We start from the raw sequence: 14,658 nt of genomic DNA on the forward strand, positions 1-14,658 counted from the left end.
AAATGTCACAGAATTTAACTTGCCTTTCTTCCCTTTTTTATCTTTTTATCTCTCTTCACTCATCTTGCGATGAAGTGTTTGATTTCATTTCCCAGGGCTGCACTACTCGGGGTGTAAACACACTCAAAGTTTCCCTCATTCAAAATGCATTGTGGTCTTGACAGGTGCTTGGCTGAAGTGGGTTTTTAGAGGCTGAAATACTTATTTTTTTATTCACTATCCTCATTTCTCCACCTTTTTCCTCGCCCGCTCTGATTGTCTGGCGTCCTGTGCAGTGGGGGGTGATGAAAGGTGATAATGCAAGTTGGGTGGAAGATATTGACTTCTCTTTTCTCCTGTCTCGCTCCCCGTACCCTCTCCCACGCTGCCGTTTTAATGTGCTTTCTGTCTCTCACTTTTATATGTTTTTTCTCTCCCTACAACATCTCTCCTGCTTTCATTTTTGATCCATCTCTCTCTTTGTCTCAGTTTCTTTGCTCGCACTTCTCTCTCCTTTTATCTCCATATTCCCCTTTATATACCCCCACACTCTTCCCACACACACTATTTGTCTCTTTTGTTCTTCCGCAGATCCCGGTGCAGTTGTAGAGACTCACAGTGCAGTACCGTATGCAGTGATAGGTGGCGTTCTGGCACTGCTGGTTTTCACCGTCATCTGTGTCCTCATCGTCACCATCTGGTGCTCTGTTCGACAGAAAGGTAACACACACACACCTGAGAAAACACACAGCAAGTAACACAAAAGTTTCATTCACAAGCGACACATTTCGGCAATCAGAGTATTTTATCACATTTTTCACAGCCGCATTTTCTCATCTCGCCACTCTCTGGCGTTACAAGCTGTGAAAAAATAATTGCAGGCCAGTTACACCCAGATTCTTTGAAAATAATCTTTTAAACCGAGGTGTGAAATTGTCAGCACAAAGCAGACAGGACGGGATGCTCCTCTCCAGGCGGGCACTGTCCATGATGGACGACCTTGGCTGGCCAGGATAGCGGAAGAGATAGGGTGGGGTGGGAAATGTAGGTGTGGTCCCAATGTTTTATGACTGTGTGTTAGTGTATCAAGGCTCATCTATTAAAAGCAGCCTCCCAGTGTTCCCTATCTTTTAAAGTGCCCCCGTGTTGGCAGCCTTCGAGTGTGCACACTGGCTGCCAAGAAATGATCCGAGAACAGTGTAGCAAGGCAGCAACTGCGGCTACGAGCCGTCAGTCAACATTCAGTATGGCCTGACCACCAATCAGCGCAGAGACAGGACCATTACAACCAAACCATGTTGAGACAGAGCCATTAGGGCTTTGTCTTCGGCCTGCCGCGACTGTCAGCACGCCAGTCAACCTCTGCGGTGAGGAGAATTAGAGTGTCACTCACCCCTGGAGTGAAGGGACACTCGAGCGGGAAGATGACTTGAGCATTCCTCGCTCTCTGTAACCTGTATTGCACCGACTCATTAATCATACGGACCTGAGGGGTGTTAAAATGTGTTTGATGGGTTTTATAAGTGACGCAAACGTGCCATTGTTCTCTTGCACCTAACCTTCCCTCCACCCTTTTCTGCCAATCTCTCCTCCCTCTCTGTCTTCTCTTCTCCTCTGCGCCTCCTCTTCTGCCTCGACACATCCATCCCAAACCTTTAATTTCCGCCGGTAGGCTCCTACCGTACACGAGAGCCTATTCTTGCTTGGTATTGACCTAACAATCAGTTAACTAATGAATTAATCAGTCACAGGTACAGAACTCAGTAATATTTGCACTGATTGGTTTGATAATGCTGCATGACGCTGCAATGATCATGACGCTTCGCCACCTAACCTTCCCCCTCCAATCTCCCCCTCCGTCTCTGTCTCTCTCTGTCTCTTCTCTCAGGTTCCTATCTTACCCATGAGGCCAGTGGGTTGGATGAACATGGCGAGGTGCAGGAGGCTTTCCTCAATGGGAACGACGCCAGCCAGGGCAAGAAGGAATACCTACTGTAGCCCCTTTCCTCCCCTATCCCCTTCTCTTCTGACCTCATCCCCTCCCTATCCCTTCCTCTCCCTTTGTCCCACCTTATATACACTATACACACACACACACACACACACACACACACACACACACACACTTCTACACAAAGCGCCATAACAGGCAGCCTTCTGAAAACGACTGTATACAGATACTGCACACAGCCAATCCATCCCGCTCCATTCCACTCCATATCCTCCACACACACACAAGGAGACAGACGGAGAAAAAGAGAGCCTATAGACCCACCAGCCATTAACGACTGTGCCATATACTGTAAGTCGGAAAAACTGGAGAGAGCAGGGGAGGGGGGACGAGGTGAATGTAGACAATAACGGAATGATGCCATAATTATTTTGATTGAGAGGGAAGTGGGGAGCACAAAGAAAACAGGCACCCTGCCCGTGCAACCGCCAAAGTGGAAGGGGAATTAGAGGCAGATGACTGCTATAATTCCACGCCTGGAGAAAACCGTCTATTTCACAAAGCTCGATATTTAACTGACGAAGACAGTGGGAGTAGCGCGTGAGGAAGAAGGGAGGGACGGCGTGAGGGGGGCGTTAAGGAGCGTAGGCAGAGGGGTGAGTTGACCAGGAGCTATATTGAGCGCTATAAGAAAATTGAATTTTTTTTTAAATTGCCAAAGCATTTAATTCTACAGCTCATATATAATTCCCTAACAACACTGGAGTGTTTCAGCCCAGAGTCCAGGGAAGTATACAGACTTTAAGATATCTGTCCTGTTTTGCTATCCTTGTTGGGTGGCCTGCCAATAATTTGTGAAAAGAAACCATCTTTTTTTTTCTCCTCTTGCTGCAACAGTGAGAGAAAGGTGGTTCTCTTTTCTGTTAATTAACTCTCCATCTCCTCCTTCCTCTCCATTCACCTGTTACCATCCTCTCCCCTCTCCCTTCTATCTCTCTTTCTCGCTGTCTGTCCCCCCTCTATCGCTCCTCCTTTGTTGGCTCCTAATAATGAAAGGATTAGTGTTGGGCTGCGTTCCCGACAAAGAAGAAAGGAATATGACTTGCTAAGGCATTAAAGAAAAGCTTAATTATTTTAGAATGTCATTAAGAGGATAAAAAGGTTTAAAAGTCTTAATAAGAAGGGCAAGGGGAGTGACTGAATGAGAAAATAATAAATGGCTTTTTTTTTCTGAATGCTACCACACATATGCAGATACATGCACACATCCATACGTACAGTAAACATGTTGACAGAACAAGTATACATATCTCTGAATTCCTTATTTGTATAAAAAAAGAACAGCAACATAAATTAAATGAAACTTTTAAGAAAAAAAAACAGTTTACTATTGAAACGCATTATGAAGCAACTATACTAACAGAATATTAGCCTATAGAGGTGCAAAGCCGAACAAAACACTGTCCAGTGATCTTTAAAGAAAAATAAATAAAAGAATAAAAAAAATCATTTGTCTTTATGAGAAACCAGAGGTCTTATTGATTTTTTTATTAATTATAATTATTATTTGGATAATTATGATTGTTGTTAATGTTATTATTATTGCCGTTGTTATTATTATAATTGTAAATGTTAAAGAAATGTACACTTCCCATGGTTTGTTTTTGGTTCTACTGTAGAGAAATTGCTGTCTTTTTTCACTCTTACCTTTCCTCTCTTTCGCAGCCTTTTTCTCTCTCTTGCTCTCGCTCTCTCTTCGTCTCCTGTGCCTAGTCGTCTCTTCTCCTGTCTTTCACTCCTGTTTATTTTAGAGTCCATGTGTCATTGTTGATATATAGCTAACTATTTCTTTATAGGGGAAAGATACAAAGCACGACAAAATAAAAAAGAATTCAAAAATAACCTCTGGGAGCAGATTGTTTTTTCTGGTGTCTTTACTGTGTAATTAGCAGGTGCTGTTTTTGAAATCCTGCGAAAAGGGAACATGAGCATATGATTAGATCAACGGGGAATAGTGGAGTTATAGGTGGTGAGACAAAAATGAAGGAGACAGAGCTGGTTGTAACTGGCAGCTCATTCAGAATAAATAGAATAAATAAAACAGGAGGTTCTGTGGCGCCGCTGATGAATCATAAGAACAGATAGCGGAGGGGAAGAAAGGGCGACAGGAGGGTTGAGTCAGATGCACACAGAAAAATATGACTCTGCCATTAACTTTCACACAATCAATACCCGATTCTGTCGAGAAGCACTCAACATGTCCATCTGTGCGCAGGGCTAGATTTGAAAGCCGCCGGAGGTCGCTGGGTGATAGATCGATGTGTTTCTCTTCCATCGATGGCAAGGCTCCATGGTCGCCTGTCATAAAGACAGATTGTCAAACGGCAATCAAAGTAATGGACTTGCCAGGCGCTACCAGCAGGAGTTGACACTCTGGCCAACAAACAATTCTAAAACACACGCACACACATACACACACACACACACAAGTCCACAACGAACATATCTTCAGTTTATGATGACGCAAAGGTAGTGTAGGAAGGATCAGACCCGCCGTGGTCGATGGGTAATAAAACTGAGAATATTGTCCCTTTCAAACAGAAGTGTGTGTCCTTCAAACAGAGCTTTCATCTGTTGTTCTCCTGTGGGAGTCACAGCACTCTTGTCTGTTTGCATTTGTCGGCTGTTTGGTACTGTTACTTCTGCTTCTCCTCACAAGCACAAACTCGACAGAAAAGTAAACTTTCTTGCACTATTTTGCTTCAACAAAGAAAGATTTCAATCAGATTCGCAGGACTTATTGTTGGATAGTCGCTAATGCGGTGTTCCAGCGTGCTCTGGTGCATCCTGGGAAACCAGCCATTATCTGGCCATAACAATGTTACAATTCAGCTGTTAGACCTAATGATAATCAGACCACCACTGTGATCATAGGCAGTGATTATCAAATCAATAGACAATAGGCAAAAATGAGAGCGGGACGAGCCAGATAACAGTCGCTTGTGTTCCTCCCTCAGTTTATGACATGCACTGAATGTAGCATAATCTGTCCGGTAATGACAGCAAGGAGTCTATGAATAACTCACGCGGCTGCTCCCTGATGCAAGTTTTACCGATTAACACCCTGGAACGGGTTCACGTCAGATAATTCCCCTCGTTTATGACCCATTTATGACAGCCGTATTTCATTTCTACGAGATGCAGTAGATATCCATCCAAACACAAACTCCACAATATTTCTGGAGGCGACATGGCGGATTAGGCACTGTTCTATCCATCTGTAAAAACCAACCCTGCTGACCCCTAGGATGGTGAACGCAGCTTATGCTCGCCGGTCTTGGCATCGTGACCCAAGCGAGGCAAGAAGGTGTGTACAGAGTGGCAGCATAGCATGAGGCATTGATTGAGGTGCCTGAGTGTGTCGAGACCGAGCATAATCAGGAAGCAGAGAGCTTTCAGGCAGACAGAACAATTGAATGGGCAGCGGCACCAGGGAAGCTGGAGAAAAACCTTTTTTTTTCCCCTTCACTAGATTTCTCTATCAATAATGTGTTCCAGTCGGGGATTTTTATTTCTTTATTTATTTTTTTGTAGTGATGGAGGCAATACGGTACTGTGTATTTTTTGAGTCCTTAAAAATGAGATAGAAAACAGGGAAATTAAATGTGAAAACAATTAAAAATAGACACAGCGGCCCTAATTTGTGAAACAAACATGCGACATGAAACTGGGCAGTCATTTTTACCAATGTGGACAGGAGTGGAGGCTATGTTTGATCTCATGTCTGGTCTCAGCTCACGCACTGTGAACTTGCAGTGCAGCAGAGGAAAACTGGCTGATTTAACAAATTGTTATTGGACCATAATCTGACTGGCAGTATTTGCAGTGTGAGATTCATCACTTAAAAATGTATAGCCTATGAGAAAGCATTATATTTTGTAAAGGCCTAAAAAAAAAATATTTTTTCTTTCCCAACTCGCAGTTGCCTGGCTCTGTGGGACTGACTGCAGTCTAACCAAAGGCTGAACACCACCTGTGCTCTGATTCTGACTCTCAAACATAAAAAAAACAAAAAAAAAAAAAACAAACATGAAGAGACGCACAACAGGATATCTTTGAAGGTGATCTCCATTTATTCAGATAAAAGAGGTAAATAACAAAATCCACTGTCAAAATATATATATATATATATGTATATATATATATATATATATATATATATATATATATATATATATATATATATATATATATATACATATATATATACATATATATATATATTTATCTCGGCAGGACAAGGCAACTGAGTGTCAAACATTTCACACATTGATCCTGGAGGTTTAACATGTCAGTTTATAACTGTTTACTCAGATTTTGTGTAATTATAATGCTACACATTTCTAATAGATATTCTACTCTGTTACACATCCTGCAGGTGTATAATCGACGTAAATACACTAGTGTAGGCGATGACATTTTTAATGTTTTCTGACTTCGACACAGGTGGTCCGTCTATGTTTCCTCCATCACCTGTTAATGGAAGCGGCCACACGCTTAATTTTATGAGTCAATTATAGGCTTTATATGCATATTATAACAATATCTATATTATATAATATATAGGCTAAAATTAGTTATATGTACAGACTAAAGGCCGGTACATATGATGGATGTATAAACTAAATATTCTAACCTGGATTTAAATCGTCCGCTGTTACCCTGTTAAACGCAGCAGTGATTTCTTTCTAGACTGTGTTTTTCCAACTTTCTTTGATGCCACTTTCCAGGCTGCCAAACAGAACCAGTTGGTTAAACTGGACCTGAGGCATCAGTATTTTCATTTCTAGCTCAGAAAAGTTTCTCTTCTTGGCTGTAAACTTTTGGGCCGAGGCCTCTAAACCGAGAACATATTGGGTCGGGATATTGAAATGATCTTTATTTTCATAGGCTATATTTATCTACATCTGATCAGTCCTACACAGTGAATGGCCAGATACGGATGTTGCATGAATCACATGCGAACCCATATCTTTAGATGATTTCAGCATTCTGATCTGCACTGGTTTTCACGTTAGATTAATAAATGAGGGTGCAGATCTGTTGGAAAAAGCTGGAACATGAACAACTGACAGCAAATCTAAACCCTGAGACGAAGGGTGGAAAAAAGGAGGAGGGAGGGAGAGAAAGACCTCTACAATCATGAGAAACAGGAAAAAAGAAACTGTGCTGAATGTCTTGTCCATGTTTCATGTAGAAAAAGATGGATTCCTCTTTTTTTACAACACGGTTCAATTAGACTGAGCACTGCCCCTTTTTATTACGAGAGAGCATCACATTGTATTTACAAGTTTAATCAAAACAGCCATGAAGATTCTGTCATAACCAGGTTAATGGTGTTGTTTCTACGACGCTGCGTCCTCTCTGGACCACATGTTATTACTGAATGTTTAATTAAATGCCGTCACTCATAGATCTACATTACTGGCGGTTGGCTTACCGGAGACTTAGAACAGGCTTAGAATAAGACCCATGGGAAGAGCAGTCAAAGAAAACAGACATCTGTGATCAGGATAGTAGTCTTCATCTGGAGACTTAATTTTCTCACTGACATTTGGTATGGGACCTGATAATTAACTGGCCTTTTCATTTGCGAGTTATTCCTAGCGTCTGTGCACAAGGTTGCTGATTAGTTAACAGGCCAACAACAAACAGGAGGAATATGCTGTGTTTCTTCATCTGTAGTTCACAAGCTGTTTGTTTCCAACCTTTTTTTTTCTCACGCACACAAAACATGGAGGGGACATTGTTTTAATTTAACGCCTTGAAGACGAAATGTGTACTCAGGAAACAAGATCTTGCATTTTGTCAAGATTCAGACCTCTGGGCACACTTTGGCTTTAAGCGAGTGTTTGGCTGAAGACCATGGAGCTGCCTGCACTGCCTCGCACAGAGCCATACGGACAGACTTTCCTCTGGACGGAGCAACTGGAGGTGGAAGGTGGGCAACGGAATGTGGAAAGGATGCCCGTTCTCTCCCTACTCGTTTCTTTGGAGGAGTGAAGAGGATCTGGGGCACAAGGCTGTACAGCTGGAAGAGGAACGTGGCAACTGCATGAGCCCAGGCAGGAAGATTGGTTTTTGGGGTGAAAAGCGAGAGTGCATGGATAATGTGGAGCGGCAGGCACAGCAGAGCTAAAAGGGAGAGGGACAGAGCCAGTGAACGCACCCTGCCAGAGTCGTGTTTAGGGAGGTCTGCATGACTAAAAGGAGTCTTCCTGGGCTTGATGCACAGCAGGTCAAGGTAAATGGCCAGCAGGCAAAGCAAGGGGAGCATGAACACTGTCATCCCGTGGACATAGATTAGAAACTGCGGACTGAGGATGGTGTCAGGCGCGCACACTCCCCAGTGGCTGCTGTGAATCTCAGCGTAGGTGAAGTTATGCATGTCTTCCACATAAAACTTTGACAAGAAGCCTCCATATGGAAGATACTTTCCAATGACCTTGCGGTCATGGTTGTACTTTGGGGGCGGTGAAGGAGTAAGAATGGGCAAAGAGGTTGTCCAGTTGCCATCCAGTCCGAGGCCAGCTGTGCCTGGGCCAGTCCCACCACTTCTCCAAGTGTCGAGGATGTCTGAGCCGATGAACTGGCCAAAGGAGGATAGAACAGAACCGACCCAGCAGAGGAGAACAACACACAGGGCTCGCTGACGGGTCATCATTAAGGAGTACCTGGCGTTCAAAAACATGTGGATTTGAATTACACAAACTGCACTCAAATGCCCTCAACTGAAGAAAGAAATGAACATGAGCAGTTTCTACATCTCTCAATAACACTAAAAATACAAAATGCCTCACAGTGCCCCTATCAGGGAAAAGGGCATTTTAATTTTAAAATTCATTTCTGACTTTTGGAAAAGATCTGCTTCTTCCAAATGCTGTCGACAAAAATCCCATCTTACTTACACCAGCCGAGTAACTGTTAGGTGAAAAGCAATTGAAGACCTTAGAAAAAAACACGGACATAATGCTGGCTCTCTTCCACTGAAAGGCTGGATTTGTGGGTCACTGTCAATGAAACATCCAACAGCCTCAGTGCCTGTTGATATTTACTCACCCGTTTCTATCAGATGGCAGTATAAGCAGCATGTGATATAAAGAAGCCTTATGAGCACTGAACGAATAGCCTATTTTGATGTTACAATAATCCATATAATGTTGACATGTTTGTTTTACCCTTTTATTGATTTTCTTCCTTTACCGCTGAAAGCGCGCTTGGGATTGTTGACCTTACATAATCACCCTCACCCACTCACATACAAAATAGCAAATCATTGTATGTAATTATATTTCCGACATATCTTGCATATTTTATGTAATTGGTATTTATTTGTGTCATATTAATGTATGACAACTACCACTTCCACCTTAGCATACACTAATTTATATCTACTAAAAGGATTGATACCACAGTCAACAGCTGTTTTAAAAGTCATATATACATGGGTTTTGATGCTGTAGTTGAACATGTGGACCCTAAAGCATCATGCCACACACTGCCACCTGTTGGCCAGGTTTGTAAGTGTGTGAGTCTCTCAAAACCAAGATGGCAGACAGAATGCAAGAAATGTGCAGCTCAGGAATATCTTAACAATCCTTCTATAATGGGAGTCCCTTGCAGGTAAACAAACTTTGGTAACATCAAGCAGTATCTAATGAGTAATACAGTTGTTAAAATGTCCAAGTATTGATTTAATGTTTGGAGGAAACACGATTAATCATCTGTCCACTAAACTGGACATCATGCATCACTTGCTATATTTCATCCATAATTTCCTCCACGGTTTCTGCAACTTTGCTACTCTTGAAAATACTTCATCTGCAGTGACGTTTTTTGGCTTTTAATCAATTGATATATGTTATTAGAATGTGAGTAACAGTTGCTGTAACAAAAACAATCGGTGGAGATGTGTGGGAGGGCTGAGGAATCAAGAGGAAGGAGCTGAAAGTTTGTTATGGTACAGGAGGGAGGAGTAAAGGGGAGAGGCTGAGGAGTAAAGAGCAAGGTTTTAACACTTTGAAACCTGAATCGACATCTCTTTTTTTGTGGTGCGTTCAGATGCCTTTCACAAGAATTTAAACCTTTGAACCCTGAGCGAATTTGAATTCTTTCAGAAACATGGGGAAAAAAGGCTATGAGCAACTTTCCAAGAAAGCTCCTGCAAATAAAAATAAATTATACGATGCAGAAAATCATTTTTAAAAAGCTAGAGGAAAATGTCCAAACTATAATTATGGTTATCATAGTTTTATGTATATTTGCTACAGAATAATTATTACTTTTTAAACACTCTTTTCCAGTTCATTTCCTTGTGGGGGATGTGTTTATTTTTCAGTAATTTCCTTGTACTTTTCACTAATTTCTTGTAAATTTTTGGGGCATTTCTCAGTAAGTTACTTAGTGCCTTATATCCATGTTTTTAATAGAAATCAAGGTAATTTGCTTAGGTTTTAAAGGATTAACGTGTTTGCATTGCATTGAAAAGTACTGATATCCCTTAAAAAATGTTATCACACTAGTTTAACAGCATTTAAAATGTATTTTTATGGTTTCACATAATAAATTTTCATTTTTTTATAGGTTTAGTTGTTCAGTTGAACACTTTAATGCACCCCAGTTGACATTTGAAAAACTCCTTGAAAAAGTTATGCTTAAAAAAATGTACTTCGAAAAATTTCTATGTGCCTTAACAGGAGTAAAAACACTTACAAAATAATTCATGCATATATGTGTGCATATATATATATATATATATATATATATATATATATATATATATATATATATATATATATATATATTATATATATATATGCACACACATATCAATGTATATATGTATATATATACATTGATATGTGCAATTTTCAATTTCAGTGTGTAGCAATAACATTGACCAAGAGTGCTACTTTCTTGATCTTTTACAAGTGACTTAAATTCCCCTGTAGTAATCTGTTTAGACAGTTTCCTGCACGAAAGGGCTGGACTCACCTGTCTGTTAAGCGATGCTGCAGATGGGCGTCCAGTGTGAGCATCATTAACAGGAACATAGTAAACTGTCTGACGAGCAGGGGGCAACACACTAACGTTATGCATGTGTACAGACACTGCGGGGTTCGCAGGTTGAGTAGCACATTCACAGGGACCCCGACTGCGCCTCCTATAGCCCCCACCCAGCCCAGGCACAGCCGTAGACAACACGAAACACTCCCAGGCTGGGGCCTGGTCTCCTGGGTTACCTCCTGGGCATTTGCCACTGTACCACTGCTGCTGACCGCCATGCACAACCTCACACTCACCACAATTACAGACACAGATAGGATGCACTGGCACAGGAAATACAGCCACATGAATTCCATGTCTGGGGGAGATAAAGAGAGAGAGAGAGACAGTCTGATAAGGCAAAGGGTACAGTTCAAAAAGTCATTACTGATAATGATGTGAAAGAGCAAAAATTAAAGACAAAAAAAATTCGATCTCATGCAAATACATCCTCATACACTCACACCCCAGCTACCCCAGCTGCCACTGCTGCCCTGTGTTCCCACATGGCTGTCTGAGCAAAGACTGCCCCTGCGGCGTTAACTTGCTTTATCAGTGGTCAAACTTAGAGAAGGAATATTTACCCACTATGTCAGTCAGTATTGTTAAAGAATAGAGGGAATACAGATAAGGACGGAGTAACAAAGGTTTTGAGGTCAAACATAGGGGTATAGGTCACAACAAACAGTCAGCAAGAGAGGCAAAAAGGACAGGTGTGGAAGGATGGTGATAGTGATGCAAGTTCATGCTAGTGGCAGAGAGATGTGCAGGGGGAGAGTAGATATTTTGATAGGTATTGGAGAGCTGTAGACGTGCCTGGAGAGTGAAAAGGTCAGGCCAGACCAGACTCGACAGAACTTCTCCACTGAGGATGTGAGCACCATGCAAACACAGCAACAAGCACCAAGTGGGGTGGCAACATACTGTTAACACTCTCTTTTCTCCCCTGTTTCGCTGCTCTTTGTTTTGCCTCTCTTCTCCCTCCGGCCCAACATGCATCATTCGCACACTCAAACGCTCTGCAACACAAACAGGCCCGGACGTTTATGCGTAAATACGTGAATGATTGCACTCAATCACACAAGCGCACGCTCTCTCCCAAGTGAGCAATTTCAAGCAAATGCATTCAAAAATGATTGGCAGCTAATTTTAGCGCATTTTCAAACAATAGTCTCACATAAAGCGGAGTGGATGAATATTGAAATAGCAGATTTGCCAGAGCAATATGACACCTGTCCATTCCACGTAATTAGTTTGACCTTTTCCAGAGCGTTGGGTGTTAGTCGTCACTTTTCCATAATAATTGTGACTGGCTGAAATAACCTCTTTACACCACTTCATAATCACTTTACACAGTTGTCTCCTGTCGCGCCACTTGAAGGGCCTCAGCCAAATTGATTTACTGAAGTAATTAATGGAGTTTAATCCACCTTGTGTGAGTTTTCCATTCAAATCTGTGGCTGGTCACTCCCAGTGTAATTAATTGCCTTAATTAATCAATTATGCTCTTTGAAATAACATGCAAGCTATAGGGCCCAACCTTTTAGCATGGTCAGAGCTTTTTAGGGTGACAAAAGCGAGTGGTGTCTGGATGTTAATATAATATTAAGGAGTAAATTAGGATTAAAAAAGGTGCCATTACCTGTTGCGAAGCCCTTCGAGGACACAAATAGTTTATACAGCGTTCTATAATCTGTCCACTGTATGACTTGGCTGCCTTTTTATTTCCCTCCAGGATCACTATCTCTCACTCCCTCACTCTAAACTGTCTGCCCTATATAAACCTGATTCATAAACCTCTGCTTATCCACCTGCCTCCTATCTCTCTCTCCTGTCTCTGCAAACATATCAATTGTGTCAATGTTGGAGCACGGCTGCCCTTTCCATCTGAGATGTGCAAAGGGCAACACAACCACTGCCAGCCAGGGAAATATGTAAATAAGGCACACACACACATGCACGAATGAGCATGCACACACACACACACACACACACACAGAAATAAGGTTTTTTTTTTGCTCTTATGGCAAAAACATTTCAGTCAGATTTTCTTTGATTCCTCCAGTTTTCTTAGACAAAGGAAAATAAGAAGTATCTCTTCACTCCAAAAACAATTCGCTTTTTGACGGAGTGGGCATGAGCTCGAGATGATAAAGATGAGCGAAGACGTTTTTACACAGTCTTATCTAAAGGCATTGTTCCATGAAACAGAATAAGCAGACAACACCAGTGTGTAGTATATTGCTGTGATACCTACACAGCGAGAATTAAAAAGATAAAGAATATATCTTAAGGGGTGTACTTTACATTATCCATGATATTCCTGTGATCTTAGACGGATCATTCAATAATACATAATACTCTGCTGCAAATAGAAAAATCTATTAAAGCTCCACTAACATCTAAGAGACAATGCCTGAAGCCTCTTCACTGAAAATTGGTTTAAAACCGAGTTTTGTGTGCTTAAACAGTTTACTTTCGTTTTTAAATGCAAATCAGCTTCATTGAACTGTGGGGCTAACAGTTATGGCCTCGAAAATGGGTCTATATTTCCAAAAAATCATTCAAGCATATCATATGTTTATACAAATCATTCTCCTGCTGTCTGCCAAAAGGGCAAAGCTCCAGGCAGGGGCACGCTGAGTCCAATTGAGGGAGGTTCAATTTCACAAAAACATACCCACAATACAAATCAAAAACAGAGATTAGAGAAAAGTCACTTTTGCCTGCTGCAGTTTGAATATAGCTTCAACAAACTCAATGCTCAAATGTAGAAGTCGAGACCCTGAGGAGAGCAGGGAGGATACAGATTACATAAGTAGAATCATAATGAAGAACTATACTTTATTTATCAGAGTAGAGGGTGGCTCAGTGTGACTCTGTGTTCATATATGTGTGTGTGTGTGTGTGTGTGTGTGTGTGTGTGTGTGTGTGTGTGTGCGTGTGTGTGTCTGTGTGTCTGTGTGTATTATGACTCCCTGGAGTAACAAATATTTTTCCTTTAGCTTCCCAGAGAGACTGTCAAAAAAACATTACCCTCCCAACACCATAAATATCCATATTTCACTGTTTCTTTCTATGATAAATGGTGTGGTTTTGGGAGCTTTTCACCAAATCAAAAAACACAACTCCTTCCACAGACCTTAATGAACTATTTGGAGTGCCTTTACAATTTTGCACCTCCCCCTCCTCTCTCATAAATGATGCACAGTCCCTAATTTAACACTATTACAACAGGCTACATGTATCCTTTCTGTGTGCCCTCAGTTCAACCTTTTGAAACCTGAATGGACAATATGCTGCTCTTTTTTAACAAGTATTTCAACCTTTGATCAACTTGGCAACAAATATCCTGCAAATTGCAAAAATATGTGTAGATTTAGTCAAATGTTGGGGTGGGGGTTAAAGCTAGGAAATATTTCCAAAGAACTATACATCTAGATATCATAATTATACATTTAAAATTATTTTACAGAATAATTATAATTTTTATGCAGATTATTTTTCCAGGTCATTCCCCTGTTTTCTCCTTTTTGTTGTTGTTTGTATTTTTTTGGTTGTTGTTTACCCAGGTTTTCAAAGGGTGAAAGATGATACTTGTGGCTCCAGAATTTGTTTCAAAA

General features: G+C 41.3%; 1 protein-coding gene across 5 annotated transcripts in view; it reads left to right on the forward strand.

The window, feature by feature from the left end:
- Positions 1-3,832, forward strand: part of cadm4 (cell adhesion molecule 4) — a 191,817-nt gene extending 187,985 nt beyond the window's left edge. For 3 of the 5 annotated variants that reach the window (XM_042490207.2, XM_042490208.2, XM_042490211.2), the window contains 2 exons: positions 571-699; positions 1,868-3,832. In XM_042490207.2, coding sequence (XP_042346141.2) covers positions 571-699; positions 1,868-1,977 — 239 coding nt within the window. In that variant the 3' untranslated portion in view covers positions 1,978-3,832. Of the gene's footprint in view, positions 1-570; positions 700-1,651; positions 1,731-1,867 lie in introns of all 5 variants that reach the window. The other 2 variants (XM_088084289.1, XM_088084290.1) reach the window with 1 other exon arrangement.
- The last annotated feature ends 10,826 nt before the right edge of the window (positions 3,833-14,658 follow it).

Source organism: Plectropomus leopardus, chromosome 11, assembly GCF_026936395.1.
Source record: "Plectropomus leopardus strain MGB_pleo_1.0 chromosome 11, ASM2693639v1, whole genome shotgun sequence".
NCBI classification, from domain to species: Eukaryota; Metazoa; Chordata; class Actinopteri; order Perciformes; family Serranidae; genus Plectropomus; species Plectropomus leopardus.